This window comes from Solanum pennellii, chromosome 9 (assembly GCF_001406875.1).
Source record: "Solanum pennellii chromosome 9, SPENNV200".
In the NCBI taxonomy this organism is placed as follows: domain Eukaryota; kingdom Viridiplantae; phylum Streptophyta; class Magnoliopsida; order Solanales; family Solanaceae; genus Solanum; species Solanum pennellii.
In genome coordinates, this window is record NC_028645.1 from 63,737,779 (window position 1) to 63,760,570 (window position 22,792).

Genomic DNA, 22,792 nt, shown 5'->3' on the forward strand with positions numbered 1-22,792 from the left:
TGCTTGAATACTTCAGTGAGAAAGTATCCATACCCCATTCCATGTACTCCTTTCCTCTCAATAACTGTTTTGTGAATGTGTTCAATCATGAGACTAGGAAGACTTAGAGCCTCAAAGCTGCACAGCATCTCCATTACGTACAAGTCAGCAGCAGTAGCAAGTGTTCTCTTTTCAGTGCGAGGGAGAATCACTTTGTTGACAAACTCGAAGACCAGCTGATAGTCACTCTTCATAATTTTCTTATAGATCCCAGCAACCTTGGTTGTGGGAGTCTTAGAAATCATAGATGCAAATTCTGAAGAGCAGGCTTTTCCCTGCACGGACCGGGTCCCCTCTGTAGGCACTCTGAGGATTTTGCCCAACACTTCCTCATTCAAAGAAACAGCAACATTGTTCACACGTGTGAGGAGACTCCCATCTTCCAGAAATTGAACATTGTAATAGAATTCACGAACCTCTTCTTCATGGAGGATGGGGGATTTCTTGTTGAACAGGTGCAGCCAAGACTGGATCTCCACCATGTCATGCAGAGAGTCCATGCCCGGAAGAGTAATAATCCCCATATCAAACACTCTTCCAGCGAGAACTGCTTGTTTCCTCAGACTATCAACTACTTCTTGCAAGTTGACATTCTCAACTTTCCTGGCTTGAGGACCAGGTTCCTGTGTCCGCTTCCTCTTCCTTTCAGATTTCTTCCCTTTTGACTGTGACTTTTCAACCTTCTTTGTAACCCTTTCCCTTTTCTTTTCTGACTTCTTCTTGTTATTTTTCTTTTCAACCTCTTCTCCAGACAACTCAACCAACTTTTCTTTAGGTATCCTAAAATTTGATACCTTGAAGGTTCGTGCACTTCTGACTGCAGCAGCAGATCGTGCACTTGCCTTCAAGGCATCTACCATCAGTTTTTGTGCAGCAGACCTTGTATTAGGTCGTCTCTTAGGAGTCTCCTCCACGACCTTTTCCTTCCCTTTTCGACTTTCCACCTTCCATTTTAATGATGCTTCCTCACTTGCAGATTCAGATGAAGAGGAAGAAGAATACCGCCCTAAATCGGGGGTTTTATCGAAGATGGGTTGAGAAGGCCTTACCTCTTCTCTTTCCAGGGCGTCAGTATGTTCTGCTCTGACCTCTTCTCTCATCATTGCCAGGCTCTCAATCACAAGTTCCTCACTTGCTGCCAGAATATTTGACTCGGAAGCCCTGTGTTTTGGTAGGTCTCCCTCAAACATGTTGTCAGGCAACATGTCTTCACATGGACCAGGTACTGAAGAAGTGTTTAGATCGATAGAGAAGAAAGGGTTGTCCGGAGTATTTTGTGGAGGACTGGGTGGGGGAGGAAGTCTGGCTTGAGCAGTTGTTGGAGAATAGAATGCAAGGGGCTCAATTTCACTAAGGGCATCCAACATTTTCTTAGAAGAAGATGAAGAGGAAGACATGTTTGTGATACTGGAAGGTTTCGTTTAAGAGCAAAAAGGAAGAAGAGGACAGATTTGGCCTTTGAATTTGATAAGCCTTTTGATAAAAGGAGAGAAATAAAGTTAAGAAACAGATGAGAGTTCCAAAAAGAAAAAGGCCTTTTTAAAAGAAGTGAAAGGGTGCCAGGTCCTTGATTAGATGCGTCGTTTGAGAGAGAAACGATTGGACTGATCGGTCAGAGCAACCGATGACTGACACGTGGCATTTTTCAACGGTCAAAATTTTAGTTTAAATTTAATGTAAAAATGCTAACCTGGACAGGTACCCGGTACCATGATAGAGTTTAACTTCATTCCTTAATTGTTCTAGTCTCTTCTTTTGCTGAGCAGGTCCCTACTGAGAGTATACCTACTAAAGATACAAAAAGAGATCTTGTTCAAATATTTAAAATTCACACAAAGGATACCTGCACAGCAATTTTAGCCATCAAGGGAGTTCCACTGTTTGAGGCTAAAGGCATCACTTGGAGATCAACATCCCCAACTTTAACCGATTCCTCTCAAATTGATCCTTGCTGAGAGCCTTGGTGAAAATGTCTGCAATCTGTTCCTCCGTTGGACAATATGTGAGCACAATATTTCCCTTCTCAACATTATCTCTCAAAAAATGATGTCTAACATCAATGTGCTTTGTTCTCTTATGATGGACTGGGTTCTTTCCCATACTAACAGCACTAGTATTGTCACACATAAGAGGAATTGCTTTGATGTGGATTCCAAAATCTTCTAAGTGTTGTCTGATCCACAATAATTGAGAACAACAGGCTGCAGCAGCTACATATTCAGCTTCAGCAGTTGAAAGAGCCACAGAGTTCTGCTTCTTGGTACCCCAAGAGATAAGTGATGATCCAAGGAAATGAGCCATTCCAGAGGTGCTCTTCCTGTCAACTTGATAGCCTGCAAAATCAGCATCTGCAAAACCAACTAAATCAAAAGTATCACCTGCAGGATAGAAGAGAACCAGGTCCCCTGTTTTCTTCAAGTATCTAAGAATACGTTTTGCAGCCTTCAGGTGTGAATCACGAGGACATGCTTGAAACCTGGCACACATTCCAACACTATACACAATATCAGGCCTGCTAGCAGTTAGATATAACAAGGAGCCAATGATTCCTCTGTACATTGTCTGATTCACAAGGGGATCAGATTCTTCTACTATCATCTTGGAATTTGTTCCCATAGGAGTATCAATAGGTTTAGAATCAGCCATATTGAATTTCTTCAGCAGCTCTTTGATATACTTCTCCTGGCATATTGAAATCCCGTTTGATGATTGCTTGATTTGCAGCCCCAGGAAGAATGTCAACTCACCCATCATACTCATTTCAAACTCCCTTCCCATCAGTGATGAGAATTCTTCACAGAGATATTCTGAAGTAGCTCCAAAGATTATGTCATCCACATAGACTTGAATGATAAGCAATTCTTGTTCTCTTTTTAATAGGAACAAAGTATTGTCTATCTTGCCTCTTTTGAAACCATTCTTCAGCAGAAACTTTGACAACCTTTCATACCATGCTCTTGGAGCTTGTTTCAGACCATATAGTGCCTTATTCAATCTGAACACATGATTTGGCAGCTCTGCATCTTCAAAGCCAGGTGGTTGCTTGACATACACCTCCTCCTTGAGATCTCCATTCAGAAATGCACTCTTCACATCCATTTGATACAGCTTGAACCCCATAAAAGCAGCAAAAGCTATTAGGATTCTAATAGCTTCCATTCTGGCAACAGGTGCAAAGGTCTCATCATAGTCAATTCCTTCTTCTTGATTGTATCCTTGCACCACCAGCCTGGATTTATTTCTAGTAATCACTCCATTTTCATCAAGTTTGTTTCTGAATACCCACCTAGTTCCTATTATAGTTCTGCCTTCAGGTCGAGGAACCAGGTACCATACCTTACTTCTTTCAAACTGATGGAGTTCTTCTTGCATAGAATTGATCCAGTCTGCATCACCTAATGCTTCTTTAACATTCTTAGGCTCAATAGATGATATGAATGCTGAGAATGCAACTAGATTTCTTGTTTTTGATCTAGTTTGAATTCCAGAATTCAAAGGAGAAATGAGATTATCCAGAGGATGAGATGAACTATGCTTCCATCCTGACTTTGCAGCAGACTGAGTTTGTAGATCAGCATGATCTTCTTCATCAGGAGTGACGTCATCTTCTGGAGAGTCTGATGTACTCTGGCTGGAGTTTTGAGTAGAACCAGGTACCTTATCATCCTGTTCAACCTCAGCATCCTCTTCAGGTGGACTGTGATTCTGATCGTCACAATCATAATTCAGTTGTTGATCTGCATCAGTTTCAGCACCTTCAATCTTCTTGGATGTTAGCATTTTGAGTATATCATCATCATCATTTGATCCATCATTCTTCAAGCTTCCATTTTCATCAAAAACAACATGAATGCTTTCTTCAATGCATTGTGTTCGTTTGTTGAATATTCTGTAAGCTTTGCTGGATGAAGAATATCCAACAAATACTCCTTCATCACTTCTGGGATCAAATTTTCCCAGATCATCTTTTCCATTATTCAGCACAAAGCATCTGCATCCAAAAGCTCTAAGATAGTTCAGCATTGGCTTCCTGTTGTTGAGCAGTTCGTATGGAGTCTTGTTCAACACAGCTCTTATTAGACACCTGTTGGTAACATGACATGCTGTGTTAACAGCTTCAGCCCAGAAACTTTGAGGAAGATTTGATTCAATAATCATAGTTCTGGCAATGTTCACCAAGGTTCTGTTCTTTCTCTCCACCACTCCATTTTGTTGAGGAGTTCTTGGAGCAGAGAAGTTGTGGCTTGTACCATTTTCCATACAGAATCTATCCAATGTCGAGTTTTCAAACTCTGTCCCATGATCAGATCTAATGCTGCACACAACTTGATTCAATTTGGTTTGAATCATTTTGAAGAAAACCACCAGCTCATCCGCTGTATCTGCCTTTGATCTCAAAAATCTCGTCCAGGTGTATCTTGAATAGTCATCAACAATCACCAAGATGTATTTCTTGCCATTTCTGCTTTGAACCTTCAAGGGTCCACAAAGGTCCATGTGAAGCAGCTCTAAAGTTCTTGATGATGTTACCTGATTCTTGGGCTTGAATGATGATCTGATTTGCTTTCCTTTAACACAAGCTTCACATATTTTATTTTCAGCAAACTTCATTTTGGGCAACCCTCGGACCAGGTCCTTTGAAATCAACTTATTCAATAAAGATGAACTCACATGTCCCAGCCTACGATGCCAGAGATCAGCATTTTCATTTTGAGCACTGAGACATGTTAAGTCATCTCCATGAGAGATTTCCAAGTTTGCCACATACATATTTTTACTTCTGTGTGCAGTGAGAATTACCTTGTTTGTAGTCAAACTCACCACAGTGCATTTTTCAGAAGTAAATTTGACCTCATTTCCTTTGTCACAGATTTGTGACACACTTAGCAAGCTGTACTTCAATCCATCCACATGGTAAACATTGTCAATTGAATCTTCAAGAGATCTTCCTACTTTGCCAACTCCCAAAATGTACCCCTTCTTGCCATCACCAAATGAGACACCTCCTCCTTGGAGGGTCTTGAGTGAGAGGAAGTTCTTTACATCACCAGTCATATGTTTAGAGCAGCCACTATCCATATACCAACATTGACTGCTGCTCCTCTCACTCACCTGCACCAAAAATCACTTGTTAAGCTTGGGAACCCATTTCAGCTTGAGTTCCCAGTAGGCAGACAAAGGAGTGATCAGATAGTTCTTGGTCCAATATGGTAGACTTTGAATCTTTCTAACAAAAGACCTAGGAGCATGAACAGATTTTTTCTTTGAAAATCTGTGAGTTGAGACAGGCTCTGTAGGACCAGGTCTCTCATTTGGTGCATTTTGTCTTTCAGCATAATTAGAGTATCTTTCACATGAGTTTCTCCAATTAACACACTCATTCTTCAAATGTCCATTCTTACCACAATGCAAACACAACAGATTGTCAGACACAAACACATACTTACTATGAGGATTATAAGGAGGACTTATGTTCAGACTTCCTAGTCCTTTCTTATTAAAATTACTCTGATTTGTCACATTTGACAGCAACTTTGAGGATTTGGTCCACTTAAGAGATTTTTCAAGTTCCTCCTTAAGTTTCACAATATCCTGTTCTAATTTGTTATTCTTTTCAAGTGACAACCTGAGATTTGTCTCAGAGTTCTTCAATTTTTCATGAATTTCAGCTTGCAATCCATTTGGCTTTCCATTCAGCTTTTCAGCTTCTTCAGTAAACTGACACAACTGATTCTTAAGTTCAGAGTTATTTAACTCTAGAGACGCCATTCTTGACATTGTGTCTTCAAATTGACCTTTGTTTTCAGTTAAAATTTCAAGTTCAACAATCATGGTATCTCTTTCAGATGTTAACTCTATCACAGAATCTAACATGACTTTTGCCAAGGTTCTCAATTTTTTAAGAGAATATTTATCCAAGTCATTTTTCATGTCAAGAAGAGTTACCTGATTGTCTTCTTCTTCATTTTCTGTGTGTGCCATGAGAGCAAACATTTCATTGAAGACAGTTCCCTCCTCATGCACAGCAACCATTGACACATCCTTTGGCTCATCAGGATCTTCTGAGTCACTAGAAGAATCCCCCCATGCAGCAAGAGCCCTTTTGACAACCATATCAGCAGCAGCTTTACGATCTCTGTTACCAGGTACCAGGTCCCTTCTGTTTTCCTTGTCACCCCTGTGTTTTTGATGTTCCTTGTTTTCATTCTTAAGCAAAGGACACTCTCTGATGAAATGCCCAGATTTTCCACACTTGTAGCAAGTATCACCTTGAGCAGCATTTCGAGTCCCATTAGTTCCTTTTTTATAAATTTTGTTTCTCCTCACAATTTTTTGAAATCTACTAATGAGGTATGCCATATCATCATCATCACTTGAATCTTCATCTGATTTATACTTTAGCATCAATGACTTGTCCTTCTTGGCTTCCTTCTTTGACAAATCATAGTTTCGATTCATCTCATGTGTTTTCAGATTACCAATCAAAGCATCCATAGTCAGCACCTTCAAGTCCTTGGCTTCTGTAATGGCATCAACTTTGCTCTCCCAAGACTTTGGAAGAATTCGAAGCACTTTCCTGACTTGTTTGGTCATGCTTATAGGTTCACCCAGACTTCGCAGCTCATTTGTAATGGAAGACAGCTTGGTGAACATGTCATGTATTGTTTCTCCTTCCTTCATTTTGAAGTTCTCATATTGTGAGGTAAGCATGTCAATCTTAGATTCTTTGACTTGTTCAGTTCCTTCATGTGCAGTCTTCAAGCAATCCCAAATTTCTTTAGCAGACTCACAGGCTGACACTCTGTTATACTCATCAGGTCCTATCCCACAAACCAGGAGAGTTTTAGCTTTGAAACCCTTTTCAATCTTTTTCCTGTCAGCTTCGTCGTATTTCTGCCTAGGCTTTGGAACAGTGATAGTCTTCTCTCCATCCTTTTCATCCATCATCGGAACAAATGGTCCATCCAGTACGATATCCCATAACTCGCTGTCTTCAGCCATGAGGTAGTCATGCATTCTAACTTTCCACCAACTGTAGAAATGTCCATTGAAACGAGGAGGTCTGTGTGACGACTGACCTTCTTCGAGATTTAGTGGAGCAGCCATTCTAGAACAATATCACTTCCTTGGTGTTAACCAAATAGGGAGTGCCTGCTCTGATACCACTTGATAGAATGTATGCCTTCACTTAACAGTAATGGACCAGGTCCCTTACTACACTAATGAGTAAAACAGGAAGTTAAATGCAGTAAAATCAACACAATGATTTTACGTGGAAACCTCCTTGCTTAAGGGAGTAAAACCACGACCTGTCTCACAGGATTTTCAATCGTTTTCACTAATCTTCAAAAGCAAAAGCGAAACACGATTACACCAAACGTAAGAAAGAGTTATCAATCTTACCGTTAAGCAATAGTCCTCTATTGCTTAACAAGCCTAAGTAGAAAAACAATCTACCCACTAAGCTATCCCACTTGGACAACCTAGACTTTGACACAACACACCAATTCCTTTATAGATTCAGGAGTGGTTTACAGTTCAAGAACATGAGAATAAATTCCTAAACAACTAGACGAATATCTCCAGATGTTGCAGTTGTGTTTGGAATTTGATTCTGCCTTTTTCCTTTTTGTTAGCCTTTACAAGAGTTCTTGAAAAGTTTTTATCAAGTTGCAAAAGCTACCAAAAAGTGTTTAGGAAAGTGTCTTTTGTATTGACAAGTCCCTTTCCTAAACATTTTGCCATTGGTTGGAAAGGTCACACTTTCTGACGCCATCGGGAAGTGTGCACCTACTTTCTGTACTATCTCCAGCTGGCAGTCGACTGGCTCACTCTCACGAGAGTCTGGTACCTCTACTAGGTCCCTGGGTTTGTTTCATCTGCAATACTTCAAACAAGACACCTGCAATACTCAAGTAGAAAACCCGGTACCTTTATGAGGTCCCTAAGTTTGTCAAATCATCAAAACTACAAATAACACTACTTCGTTAGGTGAATGATATCGTCCTAAATAAATATTTTTCTTCTTTAAAATTATGTCACACATATGTTCAACACAACGAATCAAATATTCAACGAGAAATAATTTTAAAATAACCAACCTCAATATAATTAATTATGTGTAACTAAATGACAATTATGTTCAACACAACGAATCAAATATTCAACGAGAAATAATTTTAAAATAACCAACCTCAATATAATTAATTATGTGTAACTAAATAACAATTTTTTTGGTACATTGTATTAGAATAGACAAATAGCTCTGTTACGGTAAAAACATCGACTTTTTGTGGCTATTTGACAAATTAAGATAAATCTAAAATTAGAAAAAAAGAAAATCATGTTCATATATAATAAGAGAGTTGTAGGGGTTTCAAGAATGATTTAGGCTATTTTTTAGAATTGGCTGGGTTATAATTTTAAAATTTGTAAGAAACTCAATGGATAATACCTTAATGCTTGACAATTAATTAAAAAAACTACTATTGAAGTGACGAATATGAAACAAGAATCTTGATAATATAATATGACAATGATTCAAATGGTAATTGCTAAAAGTAATAAGTTCTTGTTCAAAATATAATGAAGGGAACATATATGATATATGAGAAAACGAGTACGATGGACTTTGGGCTAAAAATTTAATGTCAATCGTCAATTAGTTACTATTTAAATTATCATAACTCAACCCACCAGGACCATGCGAACACCTACACTAACATCTAAGTAGGAGAACCCTCGATTCTCAATGATTTAAATTCATGTGGAAGAACAAAGAAAACTGAGATAAAAGGATTTCCAAAAAATTAAATAAAAAGAGTTTATACATTTTTCGAGTTAACACTTGTAAAGTATTTAACTCCACAACAACTTCTAAGTTACAAGGTATGACCAAAATAGCAAAGATATAGCTCCCACCATACAGAAGGAAAAACAGAAGTTGTTGGAGATTTTCTTCGGCTTCGCCTATATAACATCACTGATCCTGTATCGTGACTATGCCAAAAAAGCATAGCAAAAGTATCATTAGTACAAGTACACACACTTGTAGGCACGAGTCGATTTATTCGATACCCACCGCATAATATAAGAAATCAACTAGCTTTAAACATACAAGTAAACTATTCATTTTCCACCTTAACCATTACTGGATACCTGACGTCATACTAGTACCCTTAGTTCTAATGTTCGTTTCTATCAACCTACTAACTAGGTAAACATTCTAACTTAAAGAAAAGTCCACGAACACCATCACATTCATTGTGACTAATCACTCATAGCCTACCCATGACCCATAACAAAGTATATTAATGTTATTTAACAGTTAATTACAAATCTTTTTCCCCTTAAGTATGAAACTACCTAGTTATTTACATCACAACACTACCCCACCCAATTGCAACTTTGGACCCTTGGTCCTCACTTGCCTCATCACTTGCTGATTTGGGGTCAACTCTTTCGAGTTCGTTCAACAACGAGATATACGATCAGTTTACTTAATCATAGTAAAATAATTGTACATAGGTTACCCTACTACTTATCAATTTAGGAACAATTTATCATTTCACATTCTCAATAATACCCATATATCACAAGTCAATGTTACTCTCACGAGACCCATACTCGATAGTTAGTATGCCAGATCGTAAAATCCGATTCAATGTATGCATGTATGCTGGTACGTGGCATCTGATCCAGTGTATGTATGTATGACTGCACATGGCATTCGATCCAATGCATGTTAGTATATATGTATGTGACACAAAATTTAAAAAGTTCAACTAATGAGACTAATTCTTTTAAGCTTCGATCGGTCACATTGGTGATCCACAAAACTGTGTCGTCTTTTTCGTAACATCAATTTTTTCAATTTAGAGTTTTTGCAAAAGCCGACTAAAGGATTTGAAAGGGCATGCAAGATGGGTAGGAAAATATTTTTTTTATATACTTTTCTTTTTCTGGTGAAATTCTCTATTTATTTTTTTGGGTGTTTTTTCTTTGTGGTACTCATAACTGTAATCTTTAATTGAGGCTAATCACTCAATTTCAGTCTTTATCTTTTAACTCTCCCTAGTTGTTCATATGTAAATATAAAAATATTAAAATATTAATGTAATTTTAATTTTAAATTGTTTGATTTTCACGAATGTTGTTTGATTGATCTGTTTTTCGGAGATTTTTTGGGAGGGAAGAAGTTTTTCTTTGCTGATTGAGAAAGAAATAAGGTGATAGAGAAATAGTGATAACCATGGTTAATGATATTTGATCAGAAAATTAATCTAATCCATCAAAAAATTAAATGAACACGTTTCAGTTATATGAAATAGCACTGTCAAAAATTGGAGAGATCATCGTTGGGGAGAAGCCTCTCTTCCGATAAGGTGTATGATAACTTGAAAGATTTTAATGGAACATCAATTATCTCATTTCATACAAGGAAAACTAACATAGAAAAGTTTTAAGATATCATCGAAAGAGGAGAATTTTAAGATATGAAAAGAGAAAGGATAACACTCTTAAAATCATAAGAGAATAGAATTTTAATATGACATATCATTTCAGAAAGATGCATTTATCTATGAATGCAATAGCTTTTTGAGGCAACATGGATTGCTATAAGTGTAGCTGACAATAGAAAACGATTTTAAATTAATGATATTGTGCAACTATAAGAACTTGTAAGTGAGTCAATTTAAAAATTATTTTTTTTAGATAAAATATCTCTATTAAATCAAGAACAACAAAATAAAAAACTTCATAAAGAAAAATCACTAAATATATCATATTATTTTATTAAACAAAAAACTTATTATTTTAAACAAAAAATAATTAAAAAAATTCATTTTTCTCTAAAATACTAGAAAAAAGGTAATATCTTAAGGTACGCTCTATACGTTTCTTAAGAAGTATTAGTTTTGAAAAATATACATCTCCTATCATATGCACAATAGTTTAGTTTTCATAATTTAAAGTTTGTCTTAATTTATTAAATAGCGTCAAACACTGTTATTTTTCCATAGTGAAGCTTTTTGTCTATTCAAATACAAAGTTCCAAACAAAATATTTTTTGATTATTTAGTTATGCGAAATTCATTATATTGAGGTTTGTTATTTAAAATTATTTCTCTTGAATATTATATTTGTTGTACTGAAAATATGTGTGGCATAGTTTTTAAGAAAAAAATATTTGTTTACAAAAATATATTTATCTTATTTAGTAGGAAAAAGACTTGAGTGACCTCAAATTTTTGTGAGTTTTTATCCTAAATAATTAATCACGAAAAGGTTGTGAGTTTTAGTTTATATTGTGATGTTTAAGGGGTTGGAGGGATCGATCTGGGTGGTGCTGTGAGAAGGGAAATATAATTGCTCATGCTTCTAGATAGTTAAAACTTAAAACCCATGAAAATAAATATACTACTCATGCTTTGGAGTAGGTAGTTGTGGTTTTTGTGCTTTAGTTGTGACTTTTGTGTTTAAGTTGTGACGTCACTACTTGTTTAAGGTGTTTTGCGAGTTCTTCACTGATTATAGAAGTTGACTGCTCCTCTAAAAAAAAAGAATAAGAGAGACTTGTTGAAAATGTGCTTAATTGTTGGCCAAGAAAAAAAAGATTTGGGAGTTTTTGGATATTGCTTGGGCTAAGTTAAGAGTGGCTAATTTGATTTTCTAATAGCTTTGTTAGAGGGATTTGAACTTGGCAACATAGATAGCTTGAGTTTTGAAGGACTACGACATTACCATTCTGTGTTATCCTGAAAAGGTTAATGTTATATCAGATGCCTTGAATAGGGAACCTTTACAAAATAATACATCTTGTTAATATATATATATATATATATAAGTAATTACTCAAGATCTTAAAGATCAAAACCTATTTAGACCAAATAAGTACTTAAAGTAAGCAATTATTAATGATCTAAATTCAAACCTCCATTAAGTGCAAAGAAATGAAGTCTTAATTGGTTTAAGCATGTGAATTCAAAATAACAATTATTCTTAAAAACATGTTGATTCATATGACTCATCAATCAAAATGATTAAAACATACATATGTGATAGAATCTTTTTCTCATAAAAGTATGTGTCACTAAATTCTTTACTTGAAAATATGTTCTTTTTTTTTTCTTCTGGTTTATAATTTAGAAATTTTAAGACCATCATTTATTAGAATGACAATAATGTGGGACGGGAATGGAGCAAATTTAGGCTTATGTGAAATGGGGTGAGGGACATGATTGCGGGTGTATGTCGGGAGTGAGTTGAAATGAATTGTTCTTTTTGTTAAGATCTATCTCTAAATTACTGTATAATTGAAATTTTTAATTGTATTTCATATATAGAATTGATAAATAAAATATTCAAAAAAAAAAAAAAGCTTTACTCAAATGTTGAAGCCAAATAACAAAGAAAATAATAATAAAGAAATATATGTGAAGCGAGTTAATGCAGGGAGGGGTGGGAGTGTCGAAAATTGTACATTAGTTCATGTGGGACGTGGCAGATTAAAGTCCTTGCGGATTAATGCAGATTCACCCCGCAACCGCCTCCTCCTCGCTTTATTGTCATTCCTAATCATTTATCACCCAGCCAATCAAGTGTAGTTTGAGAAAAAACTTATACCTTCTAATAGTATTAGTCTTTTATGCTCATTGTAATAGATTGTACCAAAAAGGGTTAAAATGACCCTTGAAATGGAACACATGTTCACTCCGCTTGTTTTTGGTATAAAAAATGCCCCTCATATCTAACTAAAGGACCACAAACATCTTCCTTTTAACGGATTACTACTAGATACTACTTGGCATTTGACTTGTTAAAAAAATTGCCTACATAGCTGTCCCCCTAGGTAGCAGATGTGGATAAAACACTCTCTCTTTACATTGATGTCTTCTTCTCTATTTAGAACCCCAATTTCAAATTCTTCTCCAATTTCTCAAAAAAGTTTCTCCCATTACAATTATTTATTGTAAAAGAAATTATTAGTTGGTGGATATAAGGGAATGATTACAATAGATTTTAAACGTTTGTTGTCTTTTTAAAGAAAATCTTGGAAATGCAAATCGAGGGACTTTGGAATTAAAAAAGAAGCTTTTATGCTGTAATAAAGTAGAAAATTCTCAAAGAGATAAGAAAATGTCACACTAGAATGTTTTTATTACATGTGCAATTTATCTAAACAAAAATTATTCAATCATCTATTTGTTTCTGTTAACATCATAATGTTGCGTTTAAATTGTAATTATTTTCATCTTTCCGTCATTAAATAAATTCCTCTCTAAGAAGAAAGCTTTTTAAGAAATTGGAGAAAAGAAAATGAAATTAGGGTTAGAAGACATCAATTTAAAAAGAGGGTGTTTTAGCCACGTTGACCGCCTAGCTGGACATAGGCAATTTTTGACACATTAGATACCAAGTAGGATCAAGTAGTAGTCTGTTAAAAGAAAGGATATTTGTGCTCCTTTAATTAGATGCGATAGATATTTTTGATACCAAAAATAAAGGAAAAAGGGACAAATATACGCCCGAACTTTCAAATATGGTATACAAATACTCTTCGTTATACTACAGAGACACCAGTGTCCCTGCCGTCCAAAAAGTGGCACACTTATATCCTTCACACTAACGGACGGACACGTGGCGTCATCCTATTCCTCTACCCGATTTTAACCCAAAAATAAGAACCCACCCGAATTAATGAAAAAACCGCCCAAATATTCTATACCCACCCATTTACTAATTTCTTAATAATATATACCCAAATCAAAATCCCCCCAAATTCTCGATGAATCATATGGCGCCGATGCCGCTAGTAACAGCGGCGTAATTAGTATGAAGAACTTCATCATCTAATCAATACTAAACTTCAGTTTTTTATTCTTCTTCTTCCAAACAAAAAATTCTCATTTCTTGTTGTTTCCAACTTCAGATCCGCTTGGTCGAGTTTGTTAAATTTGTAGAAAGGGAAAGGGGATGAGTAATTCAGAGAGCTTTCCGTTGGCTTCTGGTCATTTCTCCATTTTTTTCTTCCAATTGTGTAATGCGTTTCTTAGTATGACATCTTATTTGAGCTCTAAATCTTGTTGAAATTTTATTACGTGTTGTAGTATTGAGGTTTTAATTTTGATATATGGTGATTGATTGATAAAGAGTTTTTTTTTTTACATGTTTATGTGTAAAGATTTTATATTTTCAGCTTATTTAGTGTAAATTTGATAGATAGTGTAACGGTTTCTCTAGCAAATGAATTTTCCATCATGGATGAGATCTTTGATTATCGAGAATGGAGAAGAGATGATGACGGGATTGAGGGATTTGCTTCAAAAATGTACTCCACAGATGTTTTAGATTGGGTCCGAATTTTTAATTCAGGTCAGGTAAATAAATAGTTGAGTGGGTTTTTAGTTTTTTAGGTGAAAGTTAACATAAAATTAAATAGGGTAAATTTTCAAGATGTCGCCCACGTGTCTCTCCGTTTAGTGTAAGCATATATATGATCCAAAAATATGACGGTAAGAATATATATAACCTCAAAATATAAAGAAGGGTATTTATATACCATTTTTTAAAGTTTGGAGGTATATTTGTCCTTTTTCCCAAAAATAAATGAAGGGGGTATGTGCTCCATTTCATATAGTTCAAGAGTAATTTTGATCATTTTCATAAATAATTTGTCTAATTCTAAATTTAGATTCCCGCTTAAATAGTTACAATCACTTTTATACACTTGCAAGGGATGGGAGGGAATAAAATACAAACCATTTGCATACAGGTATATTTATAGGAGACATTAAAGTTCAAACAAATAGAATATCTGATTCTTGCTAGTTGCTACTATACAAATTCAAGTCCAATAGAAGTAGTGAAATCAACTTGAAGTTAGTGGTGTGTTGAGTGTCAAGCATCAAGCTTCTAATTCCCTGGGGAAACCACCTTACTTTGAGAGTAGCCCAAAGAAGGGATTTGTAATGGCAGAGTGCAAAACCATGCCAGCTGATCTCAGTAGCGCCATATTGACCTTGTTGCTGCGCAAGACCAAAAAATCACCTTCCTCAGCTCTTTCAAACCCACAGAGTTGTAGAAACTGCACGCCTTCTTTGAAAATTCCAACTCTAGCCTGCCATCCTCGAGGAGAAAAGCAACATTAAAAGTAGACAAGATCCAAGCAACACAAAATGACATCATTTGAAATTGGCCAAGTTACAAAAACAAGCTATCCCGAATTTTACCAGATTTCTTATTCACAATTTCGGCCTACACAAAAAATGGCAATCTGCTATGAAACAACAGAAGAATGGTATTTCTGGAAACAGCACATTACATTTTCCATTGCTAAATGTACCATGAGTGAAAGCAGATAAGACAATACAATTACACATCATGGTAGACTTATTGATAGGCAACACATCATACCTTTAGAATAGAAAGAGGGAATTTCTGAGGAACTACTGCACACATGGATCCGTGGATATGAATGAAATGGACAAGATTATATTGAATGAATCTAAAGATCCTAATCTACATCTACCCCATTACACAACCAACACTTCACAAATGTCACCACCATCAGATATACATGCAAAAAACTATGGAGAGAAAGAAGGGGGCAGGGTGAGAGACCCAGCTCCCAGCCTCTCTCCTCATAGTGATAAATGTCTCGAACCTAACAGTATAAGAAAATGAAGTAAAGTTTCATTCCTTCAGCATGTGCTTAAAGGTATTCACCTGGAAAGCTGGATTACTAAGCCGGATCTTCCTAAACTTCCCTTCATCAGGATTGCTAACTATGTTCCTCACATAAACTAACAGAGTTTTGAAGGCCTGTTGCACTTTCACATCCTCCTCCTGAAACATATGAACATTTGCAATATGATTATACTGGATGGAGCATGGTTTTTAAAGCTGGTATTTGATAATTCAGTATAACTTGATATTTTATAATACATATATTATTATAATTACTTTCCTGAACAGCCTGTAGCAAACACAAGGGAAGAAGCTAAAAGCTAGTTCGCATAGTCTTGTAAGAAACTGGAAACTTATTGAGAACTAAATAGTGAAATAGAAGAGACGACATTATCAGATACCTTGTGCTGACGCCTGAGAGATCTTAAGCATCCCATGAAAACCTCTTTGTTCGTAATTAAGTTACCAGATAACGCGGCAGAATCAACTTTCAAAGGATTCTGAGTTGTGAATTGTGATTTTAAAGAGAAGAATCAAAAGCAGTCAAATGGATGAATCCAATCAATCTTAGGAACCGTCAACAGATTTACAAAGCAAAATACCTTTGTCTCTGGCTCCGAGGTTTTAATGAATTTTGAAGATGTACCGCTATTGAAAGACGAACCAAGTCTAGCCCTCCTGTCTGCCTGTCAGGACATGAACTCACGACTTATCCCAGTCCAACAAGATCTGAAGTTGGGTATATAGGCTGCTTAACTAAATACAGAACTAAGGTCCATATAGCGAATCAGTATGCAAAAGTCTCAGTTCACACAAAAAAATAGAGTGGGCTACATTTATTCAAATTTGATAAAGAATAAAAAAAACAGATAACAGCACCACAAAATTTTCAGCGTATCTAACTGCATTTGCACTAAATACCTAAACTTACTAAAAGAATGCAACTACAGCACATATCTGCATTTGATCATCAGATTAGTACTGTTTGGACAAGTACAGACAAAACTTGACTAACAATTACAAGTAATACCATGTCCTGCTGAAGCTTTTGACGAATTCTTTCCCTTGCCCTTCTCTCCTCCTCTTTTTCGGTCTTCCTCTGTGCTTCAAAACTGAAACACGAGCAAACTGTAGAAACTTAGAATAAGAAATTTTCACCAACTAAGCACAAAGTATTTTATTAAGTAACATAGCCAACTTAGAAACATACCGCTTCCTCTCATTTTCCTCTGCCATCCGTTTTGTTGCAAGCCGTTCTTTGCCTGCACGTATCCTTTCCTGCAAAAAAAACGAAACATTTAACATTTCGATAAGTAGAACACCTCCACATATAACAGCTGAACACTAATAATTCTGTGAGACCACACACACTAGTTTCAAATATGAACAGTTGACAGAACAAGCAGAAGCTGGAAATTACAAAAAAAATTAAATAAAGTGAAACAATAACTAAATGCACATTTCTCAGCAACGCGCAGAAGGTTATTAGTTTAGTTTCAATCATAGATATGTAGGGTTTTTAGATCAATGCATTTCAAATTATCTCATTAGGTACTCCCTGAAATCTTTCCATAATTGCTTCAAGGCTAAAACTACATGGATTTAACATCTTTGCATTACCATTAGTTAGTGAAGCATGTTTTTTTGTTGGTTGACATTAATCACTCTTTGGATCTTAAGTTTAAAGTTGATCCAATAAGTGGGAAGTAATTTATAGAAGGTGATGCCATCTCTCGAACAGTGAGCCTAGAATCCCTGCATTGGTTTGCATTCACTTGTTCATGTTGAAAATTAATCAAATCATGCATCAAACATTCATCACATCATTCAATCAAAGCCATTAGATCTCTCACATTAAGCATATTGACAATGAACTTTCTTCATTGCGAATCAGAACTTAAACCAGAGGAAGTTCTTACGAGAAAAGGAATATACTCCATACCTTCTCCCTTTCCTTGTCCAGTTTTTTCTCTTCCTCCTCTCTCCTCTTGCGTGCTCGCTCCCTATAAAAGCAGAATTTTCATTCACCGAAAGCTTCAGAAAGGAAAAATGTAGTAATAAAAGACCGAAAACAAGCCATATGCTAAATCCCAGCGAAGCAGTTTCAAAATTTAAACAAGAGTCAAGGAGATAATACTTCCAATGACGGTTTCCAATTTTTGGATTAAACACGAAACCTCCTCATGAAACTTTGATATAAAATCATACCTCAGCTCTTGTGCTTTCAACTTTGCTTGTTCCGAATCAAAAGTAGGAGTAGGAGTTTCAATAATGTCGACTGAAACCTGTACGCAACTCTCTTGTTAGAACTTCTAGGATTGAATTGTACAATAGGACAGTTATACAAGATAAGAAACATGAAAATTAAACCAAAGGTGTGCTGGATTTAGTTCAACTCCAGGTTTTTCTGGAATATCATCCATTCTTATCGACTCTATTTCTGTTTTTCCGATTTGACGATGAGTTACTTTTACTCTGTTTTACCCAGAGCATTTTTTATTTTTTATTGTCAGTATTGAAGAAGCAAAGCTATTTCAGAGCTTAAGTAACTCGACTATGGCGAACAAGTTAACTTCATTTAGTTTTCCTGCTTTATCGCTATCACTTCTTCGAGTAATGTACTAACTTTGCAATTGAATCAGAGGAGGTTTTGCAGGTTAAGTAGAAACGATGAAGTCAGGCATGAAGATGCTGTAGATGATCCAGAAGCCATTGCTTCCATGGTGGATATGTGAGTTAATTTTGAAAACAGAAAATAAAAATTTTGCAAATTTGAAGCATATTTAGGAACAAATTACCTATTAGAAACCAACATTCAAAATTACAGAAAGTAAAAACAAAATAGACTTAGCTTATTAAATTTTAAGAACTACTTTACTTGAAAGTAAGCATGCTCAAACAAAATATACTTCTCGCTCTCATACCTATTTTGCTAAAATTTTCACCATATTAGTTTTAAAGACACCACTAATGTATCTGATGTAGAATGTTCTTCTTAATTTTGACTATAAAACTTAGAAAGCTCCAGTTAATCATCTCCTGTAAGCACTAGCCATTAGAACTTAATTCACCATCCACCTTATGTATCAAGAGAAGTGGAAAAACACTCCAAGGTACTCTACTGTACCTCTCTCAAATACTTCAGCCATGTTATAGTAATGACTCTCTCTTCTTTGAAGATGAACATATTTGCATACTGTTGCAACAGCATCCCGAATGGATGTCCAAATCTTACAACCATTGAAGGTGAAACTATTACTAAAAATGCACTTGGAACTTACAATTCAATTAATTTCTCTCTGAACTTATTCTCATCTTAAAAGTTACAATCAAGTCACAAACGAAGTTATCAAATTAACCGGACACACTGTTGTACATGGTAAGAAAGGCAATCATCATTCTTTCAGTGTTAACCTACATACCATGGGCATCTCATCATTGTTTGCCTCATCCTCATGATCCACAATCCAATTTACTGCAGCCTCAAGGCTTGAGTTACCTGAAAAAAGTAATGATTTGGAATCATAGAAGTGGAGAGTTCAGTTAACCACAAAAGGATACATCTACAAGATAAAACAGCAAGTCAGTGCTAGTAAATAGATAAACTCTCTTTCTTTTTCGAAGGTGGGGCTCAGGTTGGGATGGAGGCAAAAAGCACCAAAGGATGAAACTTGGACCAGACATCAAAAGTGATAATTCCCAAGGTAGTGATCATGAGGTTGAAGCCCACCTTTCATGCACAAAGAGTAAAGAATGTATAGAAGATATGTGAAGGAAGATTTGAAAGCTCAAAGCATGCTCAGATGGAAGTTCGAGGCCACATTTTACAAAGACGACCAAAGATAATTGACCACATTTGCTATTAGTATTAGCTATAAGTTAGGATTGGCTTTTGCTTATAAGCCATAAGTTATAAGCCCATCCAAACAGGCTATAAACCTTTTCAAGGTTTGTCAGGATAAATGGACTAGCAAGAAAACAAAGGGTTAATCAATATCACTTTAAAACTTTGTTGATCCAACATCACATCAGGATAAATAAATCTCAACACAAACTATTTTGAGTTGACCTAATTAACCAAATCTACAAAAAAAAAACAAAAAAAAAACAAAGAGCTAGTCAATATCACTTTGAAACTTTGTTGATCCAACATCAAATCAGGGTAATCTCAACATAAACTATTTTGAAATGATCTAATTAACCAAACCTACACAAAAAAACAAAGAGCTAGTCAATATCACTTCAAAACTATGTTGATCCAACATCACATCAGGGTACATCTCAACCTACACTATTTTGAGATGACCTAATTAACCAAATCTACAGGTCGTTAGATACAAGAAGGAGGCATATATGATGAGGTTATTTGAATTTAATGAGCCCAGTTTTCAAATATTACCATAATATAAGATATAAAAATGGATCAAGGAAGAAAACATGCATATAATGCTGTCTAGAATCTACTAACCCTCCTTGCTGCTCTTGAAGGTTGCAACACACCACCAGATAAAATCACTTGGGACAGCTCAAGAGATGGTAGTATGTTCACAGTCAAAGCAGGCTACAGTCACATTTGTGCACATGCACAGAATGGAAGGATAGAAGATTGAGGACAAATGGGAGAACCTGTCAAGGTGATTTGCTTCACCTGGGCCTGTCCGACACCGGGTAACCTCAGTAGAAGAACATTCAGTTTGTCAAAAGATACTACATGGCCTTCAAAGCTCAGAGAGTATTACTAAGCTCTTTCTTCATTGCACAACTGCAACAGACATTTGGAGCTAATTCTATTCTATTTTGGACAAAGTTGGGTAGTGCCACGGTCAACAAAAGAAGTTCATGAATGCTGGTATTTTTGGAGAGTTGATAAGGACATGAAAGGGATCTGGAAAATGATTCCAACAACTATCTTTGGTTTATTTGAGCAGAGAGGAATCGTAGATGTTCTAATGGAGTCTCAACCTCCTCTAAACACTTCCAGAACGCTAGATGTTTAGTTAGCTTTTTAAGCTGAAGCATCCTCTAACCCCAGTAAATAGTACTCATAGTTTTTTGGACTCATTAGTTTTCTGGTCTTAGCAAAGTGCCATATTTAACTCATGTATTGGAGCTAGCTACTACATCTCTTTTGTACTTATTGCATCTCCGTGACGGCTTATTAATGAAACCTTCTTACTTCATAAAAAAATATTATATCAACGTGTCCTTTACATCTCAAGGATATGAAACAGAATCATGGAGAGAATATTCGCACAAAAATAGGAATACATTATAAAACTAATAAGTTAATGTAGAAGCATAAAGTGATTTGTAGAGCTACATCCAAAACGGAAAGTTTGAGCAACTTTCCTATACAAAGCTGGAATCTTTTAATCAGGTTGAATTAACCACTATATTGTCTAAATGTTTTATACTATTCCAGAAGCAAAAAGGTATTTATAATTGTCTCCTGAACCTTTAGGCAAATATGCGAGCGACTCTTTTCCTATAATATAGCTAATACCAGAAGGATGAACATACCAGAAGAACAAAGAGCCTTGGTGGCTTGAGCCTCTGAAAATCCCATTGCTTCGAGTTCACTTACCAAGCTTCTGTTAATTTCGGAAGCATCCATTTCTGATTGTCGATAAAAATTCTCCCAAAATCAGCAATATTCCACTACTTCTGTGAAACAAATGTTCTTCAACAAAGGTATTTAATATATTGAGAAAAGGCAGCTTAACTTAAAACAATATACTCCTTAGTCCTTATATGTATATATCTTTGGCATTGTTTTTAATCAGAATACTGGACACAAACCACTCAGAAAAGAAACAAAATCAGAATATTGAACCTAATGCGGCAATATAGAAGCCTTTCTGTGCATTAATCTTTCCTGATTGTTCTTTATTTATGTGGCAAGAAATCAAGATCAAGTTTTAAACTTCAGAATATATTCAAAGATGCCTAATAGCATAAACTTCCTCCTGAAGATAAATGCCTATGTAGAAGGACTTGCCAATGACAAACATAATGCATCTTCATGTGAACAGTAGCAAGATTTCACATTATGTTGCTCGGACTCTTCAAAGGTGCGTGTCTGATTCTCCAAAAGTAGTGTTTTTTAGGAGAATCCGACACGAAAGTGGCATCGAAAGTAAAGAGTCCGTGCAACTTAGCTCAATAGTCCTTTTATCGGTTTAGGCATTTAAGTCCCAATGTTAATATATTTTATTTTTCGGTTGTGCTTTTTGGTGTGAGAACATCATAAACATTGTCCGCATAACGCCCAAGTAAAAACAACAACAGCAAACAGTAAGGTAAAATTTGACATGCGGAAAAAAGAAAAAAAAAATATATCCAACATGTATCGGCATCAAATGAGTGTGGCAATATAAGGGTGAAAAACAAATTACTTTAATACTATGAATTGAAAGTAGTTAGTGATTTAATCTATATAACAAACCTACAACAAAATAACCCATTCAACAAAATGATTGAATCGATTTACTCCTAAAACCCAATTAATATCCATTCCGCTAAACACTAAATAATTTTGTATAAAATGATGTGATAGAAGGAAGTCAATTCAATGTACAGGGGATGCATAGGGAAGATGAAGCTACAACCAGATCAAAATTCCAGGAAAAGAAAATAATAAAAGGAAGGAAACTTACTGTGTTTGTGGGATAGAAAAATGTAGGTGTTAGCGTGGATTTGATGGAGAATAGAGAAAGGAGGAAGAAGGCCATTGCAAGTTAAGGAGGGATGCGGATTCTTTGCCTCAAGGCTTAAGGTAAGTAGAGTTGTAGTTTTTGGATTCTCAGCACCGCACCATAAAAGGTCTATATGGGCGGGAATCTCAGTTTAACCCATCTTTATATATATATATATATATTCATGTGCCCGCGCAGCGCAGATCCAAAGTAAATTAGTTTTTTTCTTTCAATTTATGGGATTATGTAACATAAATGAAATTTGAAAATGTGAACTAAATTTTTATATTTTTTCTAAAAATATATTTTAAATTGTTAATTTATATCTTTTATGTTATTTTCGAATAGTATATGTTACTCTATCTTTT

At 35.6% G+C, this 22,792-nt stretch overlaps 2 protein-coding genes across 4 annotated transcripts; both read right to left on the reverse strand.

Moving 5' to 3' along the window:
- Positions 1-5,170: 5,170 nt before the first annotated feature.
- Positions 5,171-7,146, reverse strand: LOC107030270. Its single transcript, XM_027911969.1, has 3 exons — positions 6,032-7,146; positions 5,326-5,929; positions 5,171-5,266 (listed from the first exon to the last, which is right to left on the reverse strand). The coding sequence occupies exons 1-3, from the start codon at positions 7,144-7,146 to the stop codon at positions 5,171-5,173; spliced, it is 1,815 nt and encodes a 604-aa protein (XP_027767770.1).
- A 7,596-nt stretch (positions 7,147-14,742) lies between these two features.
- LOC107029831 (UBX domain-containing protein 1-like) lies at positions 14,743-22,551 on the reverse strand. 3 transcript variants are annotated; one of them, XM_027919528.1, is made up of 11 exons: positions 22,386-22,551; positions 21,250-21,345; positions 19,152-19,228; positions 17,938-18,014; positions 17,672-17,732; positions 16,940-17,007; positions 16,760-16,841; positions 16,332-16,415; positions 16,131-16,229; positions 15,769-15,888; positions 14,743-15,160 (listed from the first exon to the last, which is right to left on the reverse strand). In XM_027919528.1, the coding sequence occupies exons 2-11, from the start codon at positions 21,341-21,343 to the stop codon at positions 14,978-14,980; spliced, it is 945 nt and encodes a 314-aa protein (XP_027775329.1). In that variant the 5' UTR covers positions 21,344-21,345; positions 22,386-22,551; the 3' UTR covers positions 14,743-14,977. The 3 variants fall into 3 exon arrangements, with proteins under 3 accessions (XP_027775329.1, XP_015086762.1, XP_015086763.1); XM_015231276.2 differs by having other exon boundaries at positions 21,250-21,393; positions 22,386-22,550; XM_015231277.2 differs by having other exon boundaries at positions 21,250-21,409; positions 22,386-22,550.
- Positions 22,552-22,792: the final 241 nt, after the last annotated feature.

Bases quoted from the DNA above. Each gene is read 5' to 3' on its own strand.
- LOC107029831 (XM_027919528.1), bottom strand. From the start codon at position 21,343: ATGGATGCTTCCGAAATTAACAGAAGCTTGGTAAGTGAACTCGAAGCA. The intron at 18,015-19,151 runs GTATGTAGGTTA...AGTTGCGTACAG, and splicing joins ACAATGATGAGATGCCCATG to GTTTCAGTCGACATTATTGA. The intron at 17,008-17,671 runs GTATGGAGTATA...TTTTTTTTGCAG, and splicing joins TGGACAAGGAAAGGGAGAAG to GAAAGGATACGTGCAGGCAA.
- LOC107030270 (XM_027911969.1), bottom strand. From the start codon at position 7,146: ATGGCTGCTCCACTAAATCTCGAAGAAGGTCAGTCGTCACACAGACCT. The intron at 5,930-6,031 runs GTTTGCTCTCAT...TAAAAAATTGAG, and splicing joins GGAACTGTCTTCAATGAAAT to AACCTTGGCAAAAGTCATGT. The intron at 5,267-5,325 runs GTCTCAACTCAC...GTCTTTTGTTAG, and splicing joins GACCTGGTCCTACAGAGCCT to AAAGATTCAAAGTCTACCAT.